This window comes from Papio anubis, chromosome 7 (assembly GCF_008728515.1).
Source record: "Papio anubis isolate 15944 chromosome 7, Panubis1.0, whole genome shotgun sequence".
Lineage (NCBI taxonomy): Eukaryota > Metazoa > Chordata > Mammalia > Primates > Cercopithecidae > Papio > Papio anubis.
In genome coordinates, this window is record NC_044982.1 from 38,799,755 (window position 1) to 38,818,098 (window position 18,344).

Below are 18,344 nucleotides of genomic sequence, written 5' to 3' on the forward strand. Positions count from 1 at the left end.
TATCACAAGAACAGAAAACCAAACACCGCATGTTCTCACTCATAGGTGGGAACTGAACAACGAGATCACTTGGACTCAGGAAGGGGAACATCACACACCAGGGCCTATCATGGGGAGGGGGGAGGGGGGAGGGATTGCATTGGGAGTTATACCTGATGTAAATGATGAGTTGATGGGTGCAGCAGACTAACATGGCACAAGTATACATATGTAACAAACCTGCATGTTATGCACATGTACCCTACAACTTAAAGTATAATAATAATAAATAAATTAAAAAAAAAAAATGGCAGAAATAAAGGAGGTAGAAGATGAACAAATAATAGAGAGGACTGACAAAGAACAACAACAAAATGCTGAGTTCTTTAAAATGATGACAAAAATACTCAAACCTCTGACAAGATTTTTTTTAAAAGAGAGGGAGAAATAAAACAAAGTAATATCAGAAATGGAAAGGGGGACAAAAACCACATGTAAAACCAGATTTAAGAGCTGTAAGATTATAATGAATAACTTTATTATAATAAATTTGAAAATATAAAGAAAATGGACAAATTCCTAAAAATCTCATTCACTGAAACTAATCAAGAAGAAATAGAAAACGTGAGTAGTCCTATAATCATTAAAGGAATTGAATTTTTTTAAAAATCTTCTAAGAAGGAAAAAGATCAAGATCAGATAATTTTTCAGACAAGTTCTACCAAATCTTCAAGGAACAAATAATTCCCATGATATGCAAAATATTGCAGAATATTAAAAAAAGAGATATTCCATAATCCATTCTACCAAACTAGTATAAGATAAATACTAATTCAGACAAAGACACTACTAAAAGGAAAATTACAGCTCAATATCCATCCTAAATATTGAAAAATCTTAAATATTAGCAAACTGAATTCAACAGTTTATAAAAAAAGATAATATATCATGACCAAGTTGAACTTGTCCCAAAAATGCAATAGTAGTTTAACATCAGAAAAATCTATTAAATGTTTCTCACCAAAGAAAAATAGACCAAAGAAAAATAACATAATCATTTCAATCAATGCAGAAAAAAAAGCTTTTGATAAAATATAACACCAAATTAGTATTTTAGCTAGGAAATGAAGGACAGTTCCTTATTTCTGATCAAGAATATCTACTTACAGCAAACATCACAGGTTTTTTTTTATTATTATTTTTTTATCTAGAAATAATTTTAAACTTACAGGAAAATGGTGTTAATAAAAACAGAAGGCCAGGCACAGTAGCTCACACCTGTAATCCCAACACTTTGGGAGGCCAAGGCAGAAGGGATCACTTGAGGTCAGGAGTTCAAGACCAGTCTGGGCAACATAGCAAGTTCTCATCGCTACAAAAGATTTTAAAAATTAGCCAGGCATGGTGGTGCACACCTGTAGTCCTAGCTACTTGGGAGGTTCACTTCACTCAAGGAGTTTGAAGCTGCAGTCAGCTATGGGCTGTGCCACTACACTCCAGCCTAGGTGACACAGCTAGACTATGTATTTTTTTTTTAATTTAAAATAAAGATAAATTAAAAATAAATAAAAACAGAATACAGAACTATGTATTCTTTTCCCACATCCACCCACTGTTAACATTTTGCCCAATTTGCTTTATCATTTTGCTTGCTGTCTTACCTCCACATGTGTGTATGTGCATGTGCATGTATGATACACAGTATGAAATCAGTATGTCAAGTTACACTCCCATTTTTATTGCAGCACTATTCACAGTACCCAAGAGATGGAATCAACCTAAGTGTCCATCAACAGACAAATGGATAAAGAATATGTGGTACATACATGCAATGGAGTACTATTCAGCCATAAAAAAGAATAAGATTCTGTCATCTGCAACAACATGGATGGAACTGAAGGTCATTAGGTTAAATAAAATGTCAGACACAAAAAGACAAACATTGTATGTTCTCATTCATATGGAGAAGCTAAAAAAATTGATCTTATAGAAGTAGAGAGTAGAATAGTGGTTACTAGAGGCTGAGATGGTTAGAGGGAGACAGCCAAAGATTGGTTAGCAGTTATAAAATTATAGCAAGATAGGAGGAATAAGTGTTAGTTTTCTATAGCGCTTTAGGGGAACTATAATTTACAATTTATTGTATGTTTTCAAATAGCTAGAAGACGGGCTTTTGGATGTTCCCAACACACAAAAAAAAGATAAATGTTTGAAGCAATGGATATGCCAATTACCCTGACTTGATCATTATACATTGTACACACATATCAAAATATCACATTGTACCCCATAAATATATACAACTATTGTATCAATTAAAAATTGTAATAAAAGCAAAAACAAAATTCTTTGTTTGAAGATAAATTGATATAATCTGTGTACTCAGTTGAAAAACAAAAAACAAAAAAGATTGAAGAGGCTACCTGTAGCTAGAACAGAAAGGAGAGAATCTGCCCCTACTAAGGAGTCAAAGTACTTATATTTCCTATTCCAAGTCAGCCAATTAGATAACAACAAAACACCTAAAAGGCTTGTAACTTCTGTTTGGATTTTTAAAAATCATTAATAAAAGCTAAGTGAAAAAGTATTAAAAATTATTCCAAAACTTATAAAGTAAAAAGAATTTCCCAGCTAATCTTCTTTAAGTTCAATGTTTTTGCCATTTAAATAAGTAAGTTTATGACTGTGGATCACTAGTGTAATAAACCTTATTTAAGCAAGTGGAACTTCAGCCCAAAAAGTTTATGTAAAATCGTACGATTCTGGCACCACCTGGTGGCAGTATATTCCAAAAGCAGAGGGTGTGTGTGTGTGTGTGTGTGCATTTTTATTAATAACTAATTCACTCACTTATTACCAACTATTTAATAGGCATCTGCTAGGCGTAGTTCATATAAATCTTTAAATCTCTCTTGGAAGACAGGAAATAAAATAAAGTATAGTATCTAAAACAGGGTCCCTATCTCCAAGGAAAAAAAATCGACAGGTAAATTATGACTGTCAGAATGTAACAAAAGAATCTGTTCTTGTTTAGAAGTTTCCTGAAAGTATTTATGCCCCTAGAACTTTCAAGCAAGAAGTCCTTAGGAGTGTATTGATAAACATAGTCTATCAAATCACCACATTGTAAGCAGTTTTCAAGGAAAATAACCAGTGGTTTTAAAATGTCCTCAAATTACTGACACTTCTTCATTTAAAAGGTTGGCCAGGTGTAGTGGCTCACGCCTGTAATCCCAGCACTTTGGGAGGCCCAGGTGGGTGGATCACCTGAGGTCACGAGTTCGAGACCAGCTTGGACAACATGGTGAAACCCCATCTCTAGTAGAAATACAAATATTACCCAGGTGTGGTGATGCGTGCCTGCAATCCCAGGTACTCACTTGATCCTAGGAGGCAGAGGTTGCAACGAGCCAAGATTGTGCCACTGCACTCCAGCCTAGGCAACAGAGCAAGACTCTGTCTCAAAAAAAAAAAAGACGCTAATTTCCCTTTCCCTAAATGTAGGTTTGACTTAATGACTCACTTCTAATGACGAAAAGTGGCAGAGGTAGGGGCATGTAACTTCTAAAGCTAGGTTGCCAAAGATATCACCACTTCCATCTTGCCTTCTTCGAAACCACTCACCTGGGGGAAGTCAGCCATCATGTCATAAGACTCAAGAAGCCTGTGGAGAGCCTACCTGGGGAGGTACTGTGGCCTTCTGCCAACCACCAGCACCCGTTTTCCAGTCATGTAAATGGCCCCCTCAGAAACAGATCCTACAGCCCCGACCAAGCTTCAGATGACCGCATCCCTCATCAACATTGCTAAGCTAAGCCACTCACAAAGAAACTAAGAAATAACCAATGTTTATTGTTTTAAGCCACTTAGTTTTTGGAATAATTTGTTATGCAACAGTATTAACTAATCCAATAACCTGTCACTTCCTAGAAGACATTTTATCTATAACAGAAAGTAAAAATAGCTCACTCCAGTTTAATACTATAATTTTTCCATGTGTTAACAAAATTTCAAATTGTCCTTCCTAATTTATAAGGAGTGATCCTTTTTTAATTCCTCCAATTGTTTCACAATATTATTTCATAATATTTACTACCTTCTTTTTTCTGAGACAGGGTCTTGCTCTGTTACCCAGGCTGGAGTGCAGTGGTGTGACCATGGCTCACTCCAGCCTTGAACTCCCTGGCTCAAGGTCAGCCTCCTGACTAGCTCAGACCATATGCATGCACCACCACATACGGCTAAATGGTTTCTTTTTTTTTTTTTTTGATAAAGATGGGGTCTTGCGTTGTTGCTCAAAGTGCTGGGATTACAGGCATGATATAATCATATAGATATAATATATAATGTTATTTATGTGCATACATATTACATATGACATGCATGTATATATTACATGTATGTGACATATGTGTATATGTGTGTACATATAACATAAATATATGTATGCAGGTATATATAACATATGTGTATGTATCATATATATAAAACACATATATAAACACACCCAGCAATATTTATCACTTTCTAAGTTAATTCAATGAAACAGCAACCTAAGTAGATTTTAATCAGTCAGCAAGGATTTTGTTTTTAACCCCTCTGTTTGCAGAGCAACCACACTAAGCACTGTGTGGAGAACCATATCCTTGAAGTACTTATAATTTAAATCAGATTACTGTTCAAGAAATAATTTATGTTTTTTAACTAAACTTTTTCCCTGGCTCTGAAGATTATAGGTCAATGGAAGAAGGTATGAAAAATTTTTCCTTTACCTCTGTGAGGGATCCACAAGCCACACCACCATGCAGGGCTTTGTCCAAAGCAGAAAGGGTAGTAGATAAGAATGCTGGTGAGAAATCAGCAGACCTTTGTGCTTTTATCTCATAAGCCTGAACAAGAAAATGATTAAGTTTTTTTTCAACCTTTATATATATTCAAAAACATAAACCAACTCTAATTTTCTAAATTTTAGCAACTTTAACCCTAATCCATCCTTTTCCCTTCTATTATTTATTTGTTCAACAAATATTTACTCTGTGCCAGAGTCTGTGCTAGATTATGGGGATATGACAAAACAGAGAGAGACGCTGCCCTCACAGTCTTATGAAGTCAACCAGAGACTATGAAATTAGGACTAGAAACCAGGCAATTACAACACAATTAATAAGAGATAATGTAATAGGGAAAGTATAACTGATATAGATTTTGGAAACAATGGAATTGCTGGATGCCTGTGCTAAAATCTGAAAGAGCTATTAGGTAAGCAAGGGAAATGTGACTATTCCTGCCAAAGAGGGCAGAATGTACGAAGAAAGGTCAAGAAGCAAGAGAGGAAACAGGGACTAACACAAACTGTAAAATATACAGTTCATTTAGAATGGCTAAAAGATGGAGTGTGGGTGCAGTACAGCAAGCAATGAGGCTAGAGAAGTAAGCAGGGGCCTAACCATGAACAGCTCTGTTGAAGATGCAAAAAGGAGTGACGTGATCAAGTCATCATTTCAAACTCGGGTTCATTTGTGAAGAACAGTGTGAAGGAAGGTGTGGAAGGCTGAGAAATGACCCCCCACCCCCACCCCTGGATATCCAAATCAAATCTCCAGAACCTGTCTGTGAATATTACCTTATTTGCAAAATGGGTGTTTGCAGATTTGATTGTTAAAGACCTTGAGATGAAGGGATAATCATGGATTATCCAGATGGACCCTAAATACCCTCACTCATAAGAGAGAGGCAGAGGGAATTCAATACACACAGGAAAAGGTTACGTGAAGATGGAATAGAGAGAGAAGCAGCCACAAGCCAAAGAATGCTAATGGCCACCAAAAGCTGAAAGAGGCAAGGAACTGATAATCCCCTAGAACCTCTGGAGAGAATGCAGCTCTGCCTACACCTTAATTTTGAACCTCTGAACTCCAAAACTGTAAGAGGATAAATTTCTGTTGTCTGAAGCCACCCAGGGTATGATTTGTATTAGAACTGCCACAGGAAACTAATACAACAAATTATAATTTCAAAGGCATACTCAGATTAGTTTGTGAAGAACAGCTTGAAACTGGGAGATCTGTCAGGAAGACATTACAATCATTCCAAAGAAAAATAATGGTAGCTAGAAGAAGGTAATAGTAGTGGAGATAAAAACTTTTGGTACTAGCAACTTTATCGAAAGCCAGGTACACAGTACGACAGTACCCCTTATCCACGGTTTCACTTCCCATGTTTCAGTTACCCATGGTCAACATTGATCTGAAAATATTAAATGGATAATTCCAGAAATAATTCATAAGTTTTAAATTGCACACAGCTCTGAGTAGCATGGTGAAATCTCACATGATCCCGCTTGGATGTGAATCATCCCTTTGCCAAGTGTATACGCACTATAGACATTCCCTGCCTGTTAGTCAGTAGCCGTCTCAGTTATCAGATCCAAAAAACGTAGTATACATATAGTTTGGTACTATCCAAATTTTCAAACATCCACTGTGGGTCTTGAAACATATTCCCTGCGAACAAGGGGAGAAACACTACTTATCTGAAGTTTTTCCAATATTATAAAATTCTGAAATTCTCCTTTTTTTTTGTTCAAGACAGAGTCTCACTCTGTCACCTGGGCTGGAGTACAGTGATGCGATCTCAGCTCACTACAACCCCACTTCCTGGGTTCAAGCGATTCTCCTGCTTCAGCCTCCCAAGTAGCTGGGATTACAGGTGCCTGCCACCACACCCAGCTAATTTTTTTATTTTTAGCAGAGACTGGGTTTTGCCATGTTGACCAGACTGGCCTCGAACTCCCACCCTCAAGTGGCCTGCCCACCTCGGCTTCCCAAAGTGCTGGAATTACAGGTGTGAGCCACTGCACCTGGCCCAAAATTCTCCTTTATTGTCCTTGGTGTTTGTCCACAAGAAATTATACAAAGAATTCTGGTGATTTTATGTGTTGGTTTTGATCATTCTGATGTATTTAGAGCTACAAAAGTTAATACTCTATAAGGAAAATTGTTTTTTAAATTACTTTTATTAATATTCCGGGATATTAAAATTTTACCTGATTTTTAAAAGATGTTCATTTTCTAATGTTCCTTTTATTATTTTAAAGGCTTTTGACAACCTCCGTTTGTTAATGGTCTGCTGTACATTTCAGTTTAGCTTTGCCTGCTCCAGGGCACTGTCCAGTCGCTATGCTAGGATATGGAGCAAATAACATCAGCTCCTCTTAGATACTGCTGTGATTCAGGAATCATGAACAGTAAGGAAAAGGCAAGGATAGGCAGGTAAAGAGCATTTGTTGCACATCTACTATGTGCTGTAGTAAGTACTTCACGTACATTATTTCATTTACACACAGGTATAATTATCTCCATTTCACAAAGGGTAAAAAAACGGAGACTAAGAGATTCGCCAGATATTACCACAAGGGTACAAACAAGAACCATTGCTGCTTTTTTCCTAATTAAAGAACATAACTTACCTAAAGCAAATTTGGAAAGAAGAAAAAAGTTAAAGAAAACAGAAGTCAGTAAAAAATTCCACAATCCTAAGATAACCATTATTAACAATATATGCCAAATACCTTTATAACGTTCATTTTTATAAAATTGGCATGTATACTATATACAATTTCGTAGCCTGCTTTTTTCACTAAGCATTTATATCCTGGGCATTTCTCCTGTTATTACAAATTCTTGGCTGGTCATGGTCGCTCATGCCTGTAATCCCAGCACTTTGGGAGGCTAAGGCAGGAGGATCACTTGAAGCCAGGATTTCAAGATCAGCCTGGGCATCATAGAAAGACCTCATCTCTATAAAAATAAATAAATAATAATTTTTCAAAGATTTTAGTGCCTACATAATATTCCTTAACATAAATGTAATATAATTTATCTCCTTCCTTACTATTATTATTGTTTCCAATGTTTTGATATAAAAAATATTTCAGTAGGCATCCTTACGTACACATTTTTGTCTATAATCTATCATCAGGCAATGTGGATGCATGTGAGGATACTTTCTCAAACATGCAAAGGCAGCCCAATCTGTCCAAATTAAAGTACTTCATTTGCAATTTTAAGTGTAATTTCTAGAATAATAGATTTGGTAAGTCAAAAAAATAATAATTGGCTGGGTGCAGTGGCTCACACCTGTAATCCCAGCACTTTGGGAGGCCGAGGTGGGTGGATCGCCTGAGGTCCGGAGTTTGAGACCAGCCTGACCAACATGGAGAAACCCCATCTCTACTAAAAATACAAAAGAAAAAATTAGCCGGGCGTGGTAGCACATGCCTGTAATCCCAGTTACTTAGGAGGCTGAGGCAGGAGAATCGCTTGAACCTGGGAGGAGGAGGTTGCAGTGAGCCAAGATTGTGCCATTGCACTCCAGCCTGGGCAACAAAAGCAAAACTTCGTCTCAAAAAAAGAATAAAATGAACTAATAGAACAAAACTTCAGAGAAGTAGTATGTATATAAATGAGACAAAGACGAGTTTTGTGATATGACACTACCAGTTTTTCTTCTACTTTGGTGGCTGCTTCTTCTCAGACTCATTATCGTCTAATCTGACCTGTAACTGTTGGCATCACTCAGGTTTCAGGCTTAAGTACACTTATCGTCTTACTGTATGCACTTTATAGGCAATCACTCGTCCATTCTGATAGCTTCAACTATCATATTTACACCAATGACTCCCACGTGCATGCCTCGCCTTCAAGGTCCAGGTCCATATATTTAACTGCCTACTTCCCATCTTCACAATATGTTTTATAAGCATCTTAAATCAGACAAGTACCGGACGGTACGGTGGTTCATGCCTGTAATCATGGCACTTTGGGAGGCTGAGGCAGGTGGATCACCTGAGGTCACGAGTTCGAGACCAGCCTGGCCACCATGCTGAAACCTTGTCTCTACTAAAAATATAAAAAATTAACCGGGCATGGTATTGGGTGCCTGTAATCCCAGCTACTGAGGAGGCTAAGGCAGGAGAATCGCTTGAACCTGGGAGCCTGAGGCGAGATCTTGCCATTGCACTCCAGCCTGGGCGACAAGAGCAAAACTTCATCTCAAAAAAAAAAAAAAAAAACTTACACAAGTACTAAATTGAATGTATGATCCGCCTCCCTCAAACCTGCTCCTCTTCCAGTACTCCTGATCTAAGGAAATGGTACCACTCCGTTTCTCAGAGCAAAAGTCAGGGAATCATCTCTGACACTTTTCTGTACGTCACTACCACCTCAGCCAAACAATTACCAAATTCCATTAATATTCTCTCCTAGGCTGAGCACAGTGGCTCACGTCTGTAATCCCAGCATATTGGGAGGCTGAGGCAGGTGGATTGCTTGAGGCCAGCAGTTCGAGACCCACCTGGCCAACAGCAAAACCCCATCTCTACTAAAAATACAAAAATTAGCCATGTGTGATGGTGCATGTCTGTAGTCCCAGCTACTGAGGAGGCTTAGGCACAAGAATTGCCGGAACCAGAAGGCAGAGGTTGGAGTGAGCCGAGATTGCACCACTGCACTCCAGCCTGGACAACAGAGTGAGACTCTGTCTCAAAAACAAACAAAAAAAATTATCCCTCCTAAATATCTCTCATATTAATCAACACTACAACCTCTGCATTAATAATACAAGTCACCATCACTTTTGGTCTGGAACACAGTAATAGGTACCTAACTAATCTTCATGAATATTTTCTTCCTCCTTTTCAATCACTTGTCCACATCCAAGACTGATCTTTTTAAAACACATATTACAGTATACCCTTCTTATGAGTTTCCATTGCTCTCAGAATAAAGTCCAGAATCCTTAACTTGGCGTGCAAAGCCCTAATAATCTGACTCCTGCTTACTTCTCTGGCTTCATCTCCTACCACTCTCTTCTTTGCTGTTATGTCCCACTCGTGCAAGCCCCATTCTCCTTCTCTTCCCAGGGCCTTTGCATCTGTTATACCCAGTGTCCAATAACTCTTCCCTGCCCATCTCCCTTCCCAACTCCTTTGCCTATCTCTCACCTATTCATCTTCCACGTTTTAGCTAAAGTACTGCTTCCTTGGAAGGGCCCTCCTGACCCCCAAACTAAGTAGTGTCCCTTATTATAAAGTTTCATAGCCCCTTATGCCTTTCCTTTATAGGATTTAGCACTATTATAATTAACTAATTATTTCTGAATTAATATTTTAATGTCTGGCTTCCCTCACTAGACTGTAAACTACAAGAGGGCTGGAACTGTATAAACTTGTTCACCATGACATCCCCAGTGCCTGACAAAGTACCTAATACATACTTGACATTCAGTAAATACAGGTCAAAAGAATAAATGATTGAATAAATGAGCAAAAAAATTTCCTGAAGAAATGAACTAAAACTAAGCCAATGGACGAATAACAGGCAAGCAGAGAGCCAAATTATGAATGAACTCCCATTCACAATTGCTACAAAGAAAATAAAATACCTAGCAATACAGCTAACAAGGGACATGAAGGACCTCTTCAAGGAGAACTACAAACCACTGCTCCAAGAAATCAGAGGACACAAACTAACAGAAAAACATTCCATGCTCATGGATCTCATGGATAGGAAGAATCAATATCATGAAAATGGCCATATTGCCCAAAGTAATTTATAGATTCAATGCTATTCCCATTAAACTACCATTGACATTCTTTGCAGAATTTTAAAAAACTATTTTAAAATTCACACGAAACCAAAAAGGAGCCTGTATAGCCAAGACAATCCGAAGCAAAAAGAATGATGCTGCAGGCATCACGCTACCCAACTTCAAACTATACTACAAGGCTCTAGTAATCAAAACAGCTTGGTACTGATACAAAAACAGACACATAGACCAATGCAACAGAACAAAGAACTCAGAAATAAGACCACACACCTACAACCATCTGGTCTTCAACAAACCTGACAAAAACAAGCAATGGGGAAAGGATTCCCTATTTAACAAATGATGCTGGGAGAACCGGTTAGCCATATGCATGAAACTGAAACTGGACCCCTTCCTTACACTTTACACAAAAATTGACTCAAGATGGATTATAGACTTAAATGTAAAACCCAAAACTACAGAAAAAACCCAAAACCTAGAAGAAAATCTAGGCAATACCATTCAGAACATAGACATAAGTAAAGATTTCATGATGAAAATGCCAAAAGCAATTGGAACAAAAGCAAAATTGACAAATGGGATCTAATTAAACTAAAGAACTTCTGCATCACAAAAGAAACTACCATGGTAGAAAATGGGAGAAAATTTTTTCAATCTATCCATTCTACAAAGATCTAATATTCGGACTCTACGAGGAACTTAAACAAATTTACAAGAAAAAACAAAAAACCCATTAAAAAGTGCACTAAGGACATGAACAGATACTTCTCAAAAGAAGACATTCATGAGGCCAACAAACATATAAAAAAAAAGCTCAACATCACTGATCATTAGAGAAATGCACAACAAAACCACAATGAGATACCATCTCACACCAATCAGAATGGCAATTACTAAAAAGTCGAGAAACAACAAATGCTGGCAAGCTTGCAGAGAAATAGGAATGCTTTTACACTGTTGGTGGGAGTGTAAATTAATTCAACCATCGTGTAAGACAGTGTGGCAATTCCTCAAAGACCTAGAGGCAGAAATACCATTTGACCCAGCAATGCCATTACTGGATATATACACAAAGGAATATAAATCATTCTATTATAAATATACATGCACACATATGTTCATTGCAGCACTATTCACAATAGCAAAGACATGAAATCAACCCAAATGCCCATCAATGATAGACTGAATAAAGAAAATGTGATATACATACACAAAGGAATACTATGCAGCCATAAAAAGGAATGAGATTATGTCCTTTGCAGGGACATGGATGGAGCTGGAAGTCATCATCCTCAGCAAACTAATGCAGGAAAAGAAAACCAAACACTGTGTGTTCTCACTTATAAGCAGGAGTTGAACAATAAGAACACATGGACACATGGAAGGGAACAACACACACTGGGGCCTGTTGGAGGTTGTCGGGGAGAGGGAGAGCTTCAGGAAAAATAGCTAATGGATGCTGAACTTAATACCTAGGTGAAAGGATGATTTGTACAGCAAACCACCATGGCACACGTTTACCTATGTAACAAACCTGCGCATCCTGCACATGTACCCCGGAACTTACAATAAAAGTTGGGGGGAAAAAAAAAAAACTAAGCCAATGTTTAAGGCAGTGCTGAAATATAAGGAATGGCACAAGAATGAACATAAACCACAGGAGAAAGATGGCTTCTTGAACTGTATTTGGAATTGTATTAAGATGGCAGCTGAAGGTAGTGATGGAAGCAGAAATTAAAGTTGAATTTTGGGACCATGCTCTCTTATTTAATTATTAACTGGAAATATGCCATGGATATTGATCAATTAGAATGACAGATGACAAATTAAAGATTTTCTGGTGCTTTACAACCTTCAAAATAGTAACAAGTTAATTTGAATCTAGTCACAGAATCATTGCACAGTATTTTAACTTCTGTTTTCTCCCATAAAACAAAGAAAGCTGTTCAAAGCAATGAAATCAATGATAAAGCTAAGACTAATGCCAATTTCTAACTCCAATTCTGATTCTCCTTCTGACTATCCTGCCTTTAAAATATTTTCCTCAGATCACAAGCTAAATCTGAACAAAGGAAAATATTTGTTGTTCAGCCGGGCACGGTGGCTGATGCCTGTAATCCCAGCACTTGGGAAGGCTAAGGTGGGAGGATCACTTGAGCTCATAAGTTCAAGAACAGTCTAGGCTATGTGGCAAAACCACATCTCTACAAAAAACACAAAACTTAGTCGGGCATGATGGTGTGCACCTGTAGTCCCAGCCACTCAGGAGGCTGAGGTGGGAGGATGGCTTGAGCCCAGGAGGTGGAGGCTGCAGTGAGCCAAGATCACACCACTAGACTCCAGCCAGAGCAACAGAGCCAGACCTCATCTCAAAAAAAAAAAGAAAAAGAAAAAACAAAAGAAAGAAAGAAAGAAAGAAAGAAAGAAAGAAAGAAAGAAAGAAAGAAAGAAAGAAAGAAAGAAAGAAAGAAAGAGAGACAGACAGGAAGGAAGGAAGGAAGGAAATATCTGTTGTTCAAATATCTGTTCATTGTTTTTAGAAGTTTCAAATGACACTAACATTCCTTCCTTCTCCCCTTCTTCAGAGAATTGTACTTCATTGTTCAGTGTTCAGTAAATTTCAATATAAGGTAGTGAGGTAAGTAACTTACAGTCCACATAAATAAATACATTTGCAAAACACTGAACAGAATTTTAGGAAACTTTTATTGTGGGAAAACAAGATATTTCTATCATGTTTCAAATCTACAATTTGAAAAGCTAAGCTACAGTCATGACACAAAAAGTCTGAAAAAATGTACAATTTGATGAGGGCTTTTGTAAAAGACTTCAAATTTTCTTAAGAGGAAAGGATAAATTTTTAATTACCTCTTATTCAATCAATAAGCAAGTATAAGTACAATTATGTGTACTTTATGATCTAGAGCAAGTGATGATGGTAAAGGTCAGTATATCAAAGAAAGGGGCATTCTAAAATTAAGATTATAATTTAACTACGAGGCCCTCAAATACTACCTAATCAATCAGAGAAAGATGACCTTTGGAACTACCGCTATTGGCTACAGAAAAAAAGTAAAAACTTTCTGTTTCTCCCTAATTCCCTTATTTGGAAATTGTCTCCCATGAGTTTATAAACTACATAAATTTTTCACATATAGGCCAGGCACAGTGGCTCACGCCTGTAATCCCAGCACTTTGGGAGGCCGAGGTGAGCAGATCACTTGAGGTCAGAAGTTTGAGACCAGCCTGGCCAACAAGGTGAAAACCCATCTCTACTAAAAATACAAAAATTAGCTGGCATGGTAGTACCGTGCCTGTAATCCCAGCTACTCAGAAGGCTGAGGCAGGAGAATCACTTGAACCCAGAAAGCAGAGGCTGGAGAGAGCCGAGATTATGCAACTGCACTCCAGCCTGGGCAACAGAGTGTCTCAAAAAAGAAAAAAATATTTGCTTCACATGTGTTTTCCTTAGAGAACTAACTTCTATGGTAGAAAACTCAATATTTTTGAGGTACTCATCTCTATTTCTGCATGTGCCTCATCCCTAAAAAAGCATGTTTAATGAGATGAGGAATCATTCATAATCAAATCATAATAAAATATAAATATACCGTTTGCATCTTTGGGGCACAGGCCCTGCTGACCATACATAGAAGTTCATGGACACCTCGATAACTCAGACCAGTCATCTTCATAAGCTCCAGTGGGGAAAGACATAAAAAGTCCTAAAGAAACATAAAGAGAGTATTTTAAACATATATGTGTAACAAAGATATTAGAGTTAAAAGGAAACCTTCAATTGATACTGCTTATGTAGACAAAAGTATAATTTATTGCAGATCAAAGATTTATACATTCATTAAAGTAAGATAAAACTTTAAATCTAGCCAGGCACAGTGGTGTGTGCCTGTAATCCCAGCTACCTGGGAGTTGAGGCTGGAGGATTGCTTAAGTCCAGGAGTTCAAGACCAGCTAGGGCAACATGAGAACCTAGTCTCAAAAACAACAAAGAACAAAACCAACCAACCAAAACCTTTAAATCTTATTTACCCTGCTAAGGAGGATTTGCTTCACTACCTTGCTTAAAAATGCAAGATCTGCTCTATATATTTCGCATACTCCATCAATAAGAAAATGGTCTATTAATTTCTTTTGCTTTTAAGAGAAATTATATATTTTGAATAGTATCTCCTCATTTCAGTCCTATTTCTCATGTAACTACAAATAAATAACAAAGCTGTTACTTCACCTTATGCCATGACCACTCTCCCCTCAAAATGCAAAAATACTAAATTTGGGTAAATGAAATCGCAATTGGAAATGCACCCAAGGAAGCTTGATATTGTAGCCTATGGAAAAGCACCATCGTTTATCTTTTTTATTTTGTAAGCCTACATTTTCATATTACAAGTTTAAGAAGTATTAAGGTATAAAGTTAACTTGTGCATAAAACTTCTCAATAAAAATTTTAAATAAAATTTACCTGACAGGTAAGGATCTGATGTCTACTCAGACGGTCACACAGCTCTTGTGATAAACCCACTCGTTTTAGTTTCTTGCTACCCATGCCTCCAGATCCAGCAAAGAAAAGAAGAACCATGAAAAAAAAATAGAATATAACATAAGTAATAGTGAATAGGCTATCCAAAACAAAATTAAAAATTCCTCAAGTTTCTCCATATGCAAAATGAAACATACTGTGTTAAAAATATTACTGATAAAGGAATGCTATAGAATCTTTTTAAATGTTTTAAATATGAGAGACAATTTTTTATCAAACAGGCACACAGAAAAACAAGGCAACCTCAAATATAATTTCACACAATTATTCAATATTTACTACATGAATATAGTACCACTTCACATTTGTAGAGCATCTTAAAATGTTCAATGCATGTATAAATTTTATTTGGATATGGCTAATTTTTGTATTTTTTGTAGAGACAAGGTCGCCACAATGCCCGCCCAATTTTTGTAGAGACAGGGTTTTGCCATGTTGTCCAAGCTGGTCTCGAACTCCTGGGCTCAAGTGATCCTCCCATGCTGACCTCCTAAAGTGCTGAGATTACAGGCATAAGCGAACAGGCCTGGCCCAAAATGTTCTATATTAACACTAGCTGCTTATATTCTCACATGAGTTAAATTTCACTATTGTACCTTGCTAGGTGCAAATGAGGCTCATGAAAGATTTATCTTCAGAGAATTAAAAAAGAATTACTGTGAGTCTCTTAATTCATACAAAGGAGAAGCTGTATATCTCATTGAGATGGTAGATACACATTTTTCAGTTCTTTCCAGAGGAAAGGAATAAATCCAAGGAATAAAGCAATATAGTTATCAGAAAAGAAGTAACATTTTGGAATGAAAATATATGTATACTGAGAATGTACATGTACTGAGAATGTACATGTTTGTTTATTTCCAATACCATGGCCCAAATTTCTATTTAACACCTAAATTATCTAAATCAGATTGAATCAATCTCTATCTCTCTCTTTCTCTCACACACACACACACTTCTCACAAACACAAAATACATCCTCCTCATTTCTCTCTATGGGAATTTGTTAGCATTGACTTGTTTCCCCCAATAGAAAACCAAGTGATACCTGCTATAACATTGCCTAGTGTCTTTTCAGATCAGGTAGTTTCAGGTAATCACACCATTTAGACTGATCAATTCAATTTAAAAAAAAAGGAAAGAAAGAAAAGAACTACGGGCCACACAAGGCGGCTCACGTCTATAATCCCAGCACTTTGGGAGGACAAGACAGGCAAATTGCTTGAGCCCAGGAGTTTGAGACCAGCCTGGGCGACATAGAGAGAACCTGTCTCTACAAAAAATACAAAAATTAGCTGGGCATTGTGCCGCACAACTGTAGTAGTCCTAGCTACTCAGGAGGCTGAGATGAGAGGACCATCTGAGCCCAGGAGGTCGAGGCTGCTTTGATCACACCACTGCACTCTAGCCTGGGGAACAGACTGAGACCCTATCAAAAACAAAAGACAAACAAACAAACAAAAAGCTATAAATTCTAAACTACAGGGACTTTAACAACAACCAATTCTGCTATCTCTGCCTTAATAGGGCCACTCCCATCACTTGCCTGGACTATTGCATATTGTTTCTGGCCACTCCATTCATTTGTTCCTTAATTGGCTCCTTCCACAGGCATTTAAATACACACCCTGCTGAGCTCTGGGGTACAAGAATAATTTAAGCATATCACCTCCCCTTTGAATACTCATAGTTAAGAGATGAAAAGAGAGGTACACACAAATAACTACAGTCATGCAGTAAGTATCGCAATTGCTATTTAAAAGTGCTATGGGAGCAGACAGGAAGAAGCCCCAAATTCGCCTGCAAAAGTCATATCAGTGTCACAATCCTGCCCTGAGTACCTTCCTAAAAAGACACTATCCTTTAACACTTCCCATGGGATTGGTAGACTACCGGATATATTCCTAACTTCTTAGGATCACATAGAAAAACATCAAAAATTGGTCCCTCACTTCCTTCTCACTCATACATCACATTGCAAGGTTCAGTTCCTGTCCTTCCTGGCAGTTACTTCACCTCTTAGTGTCTTAATTTCCTTAAAACCGTTGTTTTACAGTCATATGAATTTACCACGGCATATGACTGTAGTGGAGCTTAAAGCACTCGGGGAGTGCCTGGCATATAGTACTTAAGGTCAGCAATCATCATAATGACTCTCACATGATCTGCCCTCCAGTCATATGGTATGTGTATTGGTAGGTCACGCAATTGTCATCCTGTCTCCCTGACTTTCCTCCACAAAACCTTCCCCAGGGTCAAGTCTTTTCCTCTCCAATGTTCCCATCAACTTCGTACATTATCTATTCGATAATCTTATCAAAGTATTATTATGGTTTGCGAGTTTGTTTCCTCCACCGGAGCAGGTAAATTCCTGCGGTGTATGTGTGCGCGAACGCACGTATGTGTGTTGCACTTGAGGGGAGACGGTCAACCCTGGAGAATGAACCCTGTCCTCCTCATCACCAAGAAAAGAAAATTCTTCATGTTAGATGTTCAACGACAACTGTTGAGGAACAACATTAGCTAATATTTATTGAGTCCTTATTATGTGCCACACTGTTCCAAAGGCTTCGGATATTTTACCTTACTTTACAGGATACCGAGGCACCGAGTTGAGAAACTTGGGCAAAGTTAAACAGCTGACAATTGGTGTGAAGCTCGCATTCGAATCCAGGGACCGGACTCCAGATTCCACGGTCTCCAACACCACCTGAAGTGGGACAGTCCCTCAACTTCCCCTAATGACAGGCTACCTGAAGCGGGAAGGGGCTGGGGAGGAAGATGGGCATCAACAGGCGGAAACATCACTCGGAATCCCCTAAAAAGAGCTTTTTCCAACAATGAGCAGCTTCCAAGCATTCCCCACCAAAAGAAGGCCCGAAGCCGCCCCCACCCCCGGAATTCACGGCGGGGTTCTTAGTCAAGATCCCGACAGTCTTAAGGGGGCGTGACCAGCACCCAAGAGAAAATCTCCGCTCCCCCAATATCGACACCCACGGGCCTAGGGAAGGAGCAGGAAATAATGAGCGAACCTCACTTCCCCACAACGGCATCCCACATGAAACTTTCCAGTACCGAGTCTGCAGCATCCAACTTTCAAGTTTCCCCACCCTTTATAGTTTCCCCGCGGAAAGCGCCGCAAAGCAACAACCGAAGTACTGATTGGGTCGTCATCCTGGCTATTGTATCCAATCAG

General features: G+C 38.1%; 1 protein-coding gene across 14 annotated transcripts in view; it reads right to left on the minus strand.

Annotated features, from left to right (window-relative positions):
- RAD51B (RAD51 paralog B) overlaps nucleotides 1–18,344 on the minus strand; it is a 662,595-nt gene extending 644,251 nt beyond the window's left edge. For 9 of the 14 annotated variants that reach the window (XM_021941905.2, XM_021941909.2, XM_017961267.3 and 6 more), the window contains exons 1-5: nucleotides 18,181–18,308; nucleotides 17,732–17,917; nucleotides 15,071–15,156; nucleotides 14,199–14,312; nucleotides 4,752–4,868 (exon numbers count right to left, since the gene is read on the minus strand). In XM_021941905.2, the coding sequence (XP_021797597.1) occupies nucleotides 4,752–4,868; nucleotides 14,199–14,312; nucleotides 15,071–15,154 (315 nt within the window). In that variant the 5' untranslated portion in view covers nucleotides 15,155–15,156; nucleotides 17,732–17,917; nucleotides 18,181–18,308. Of the gene's footprint in view, nucleotides 1–1,208; nucleotides 1,352–4,751; nucleotides 4,869–14,198; nucleotides 14,313–15,070; nucleotides 15,157–17,731; nucleotides 17,918–18,180 lie in introns of those variants that run through there. The other 5 variants (XM_021941911.2, XM_021941912.2, XM_021941907.2 and 2 more) reach the window with 4 other exon arrangements.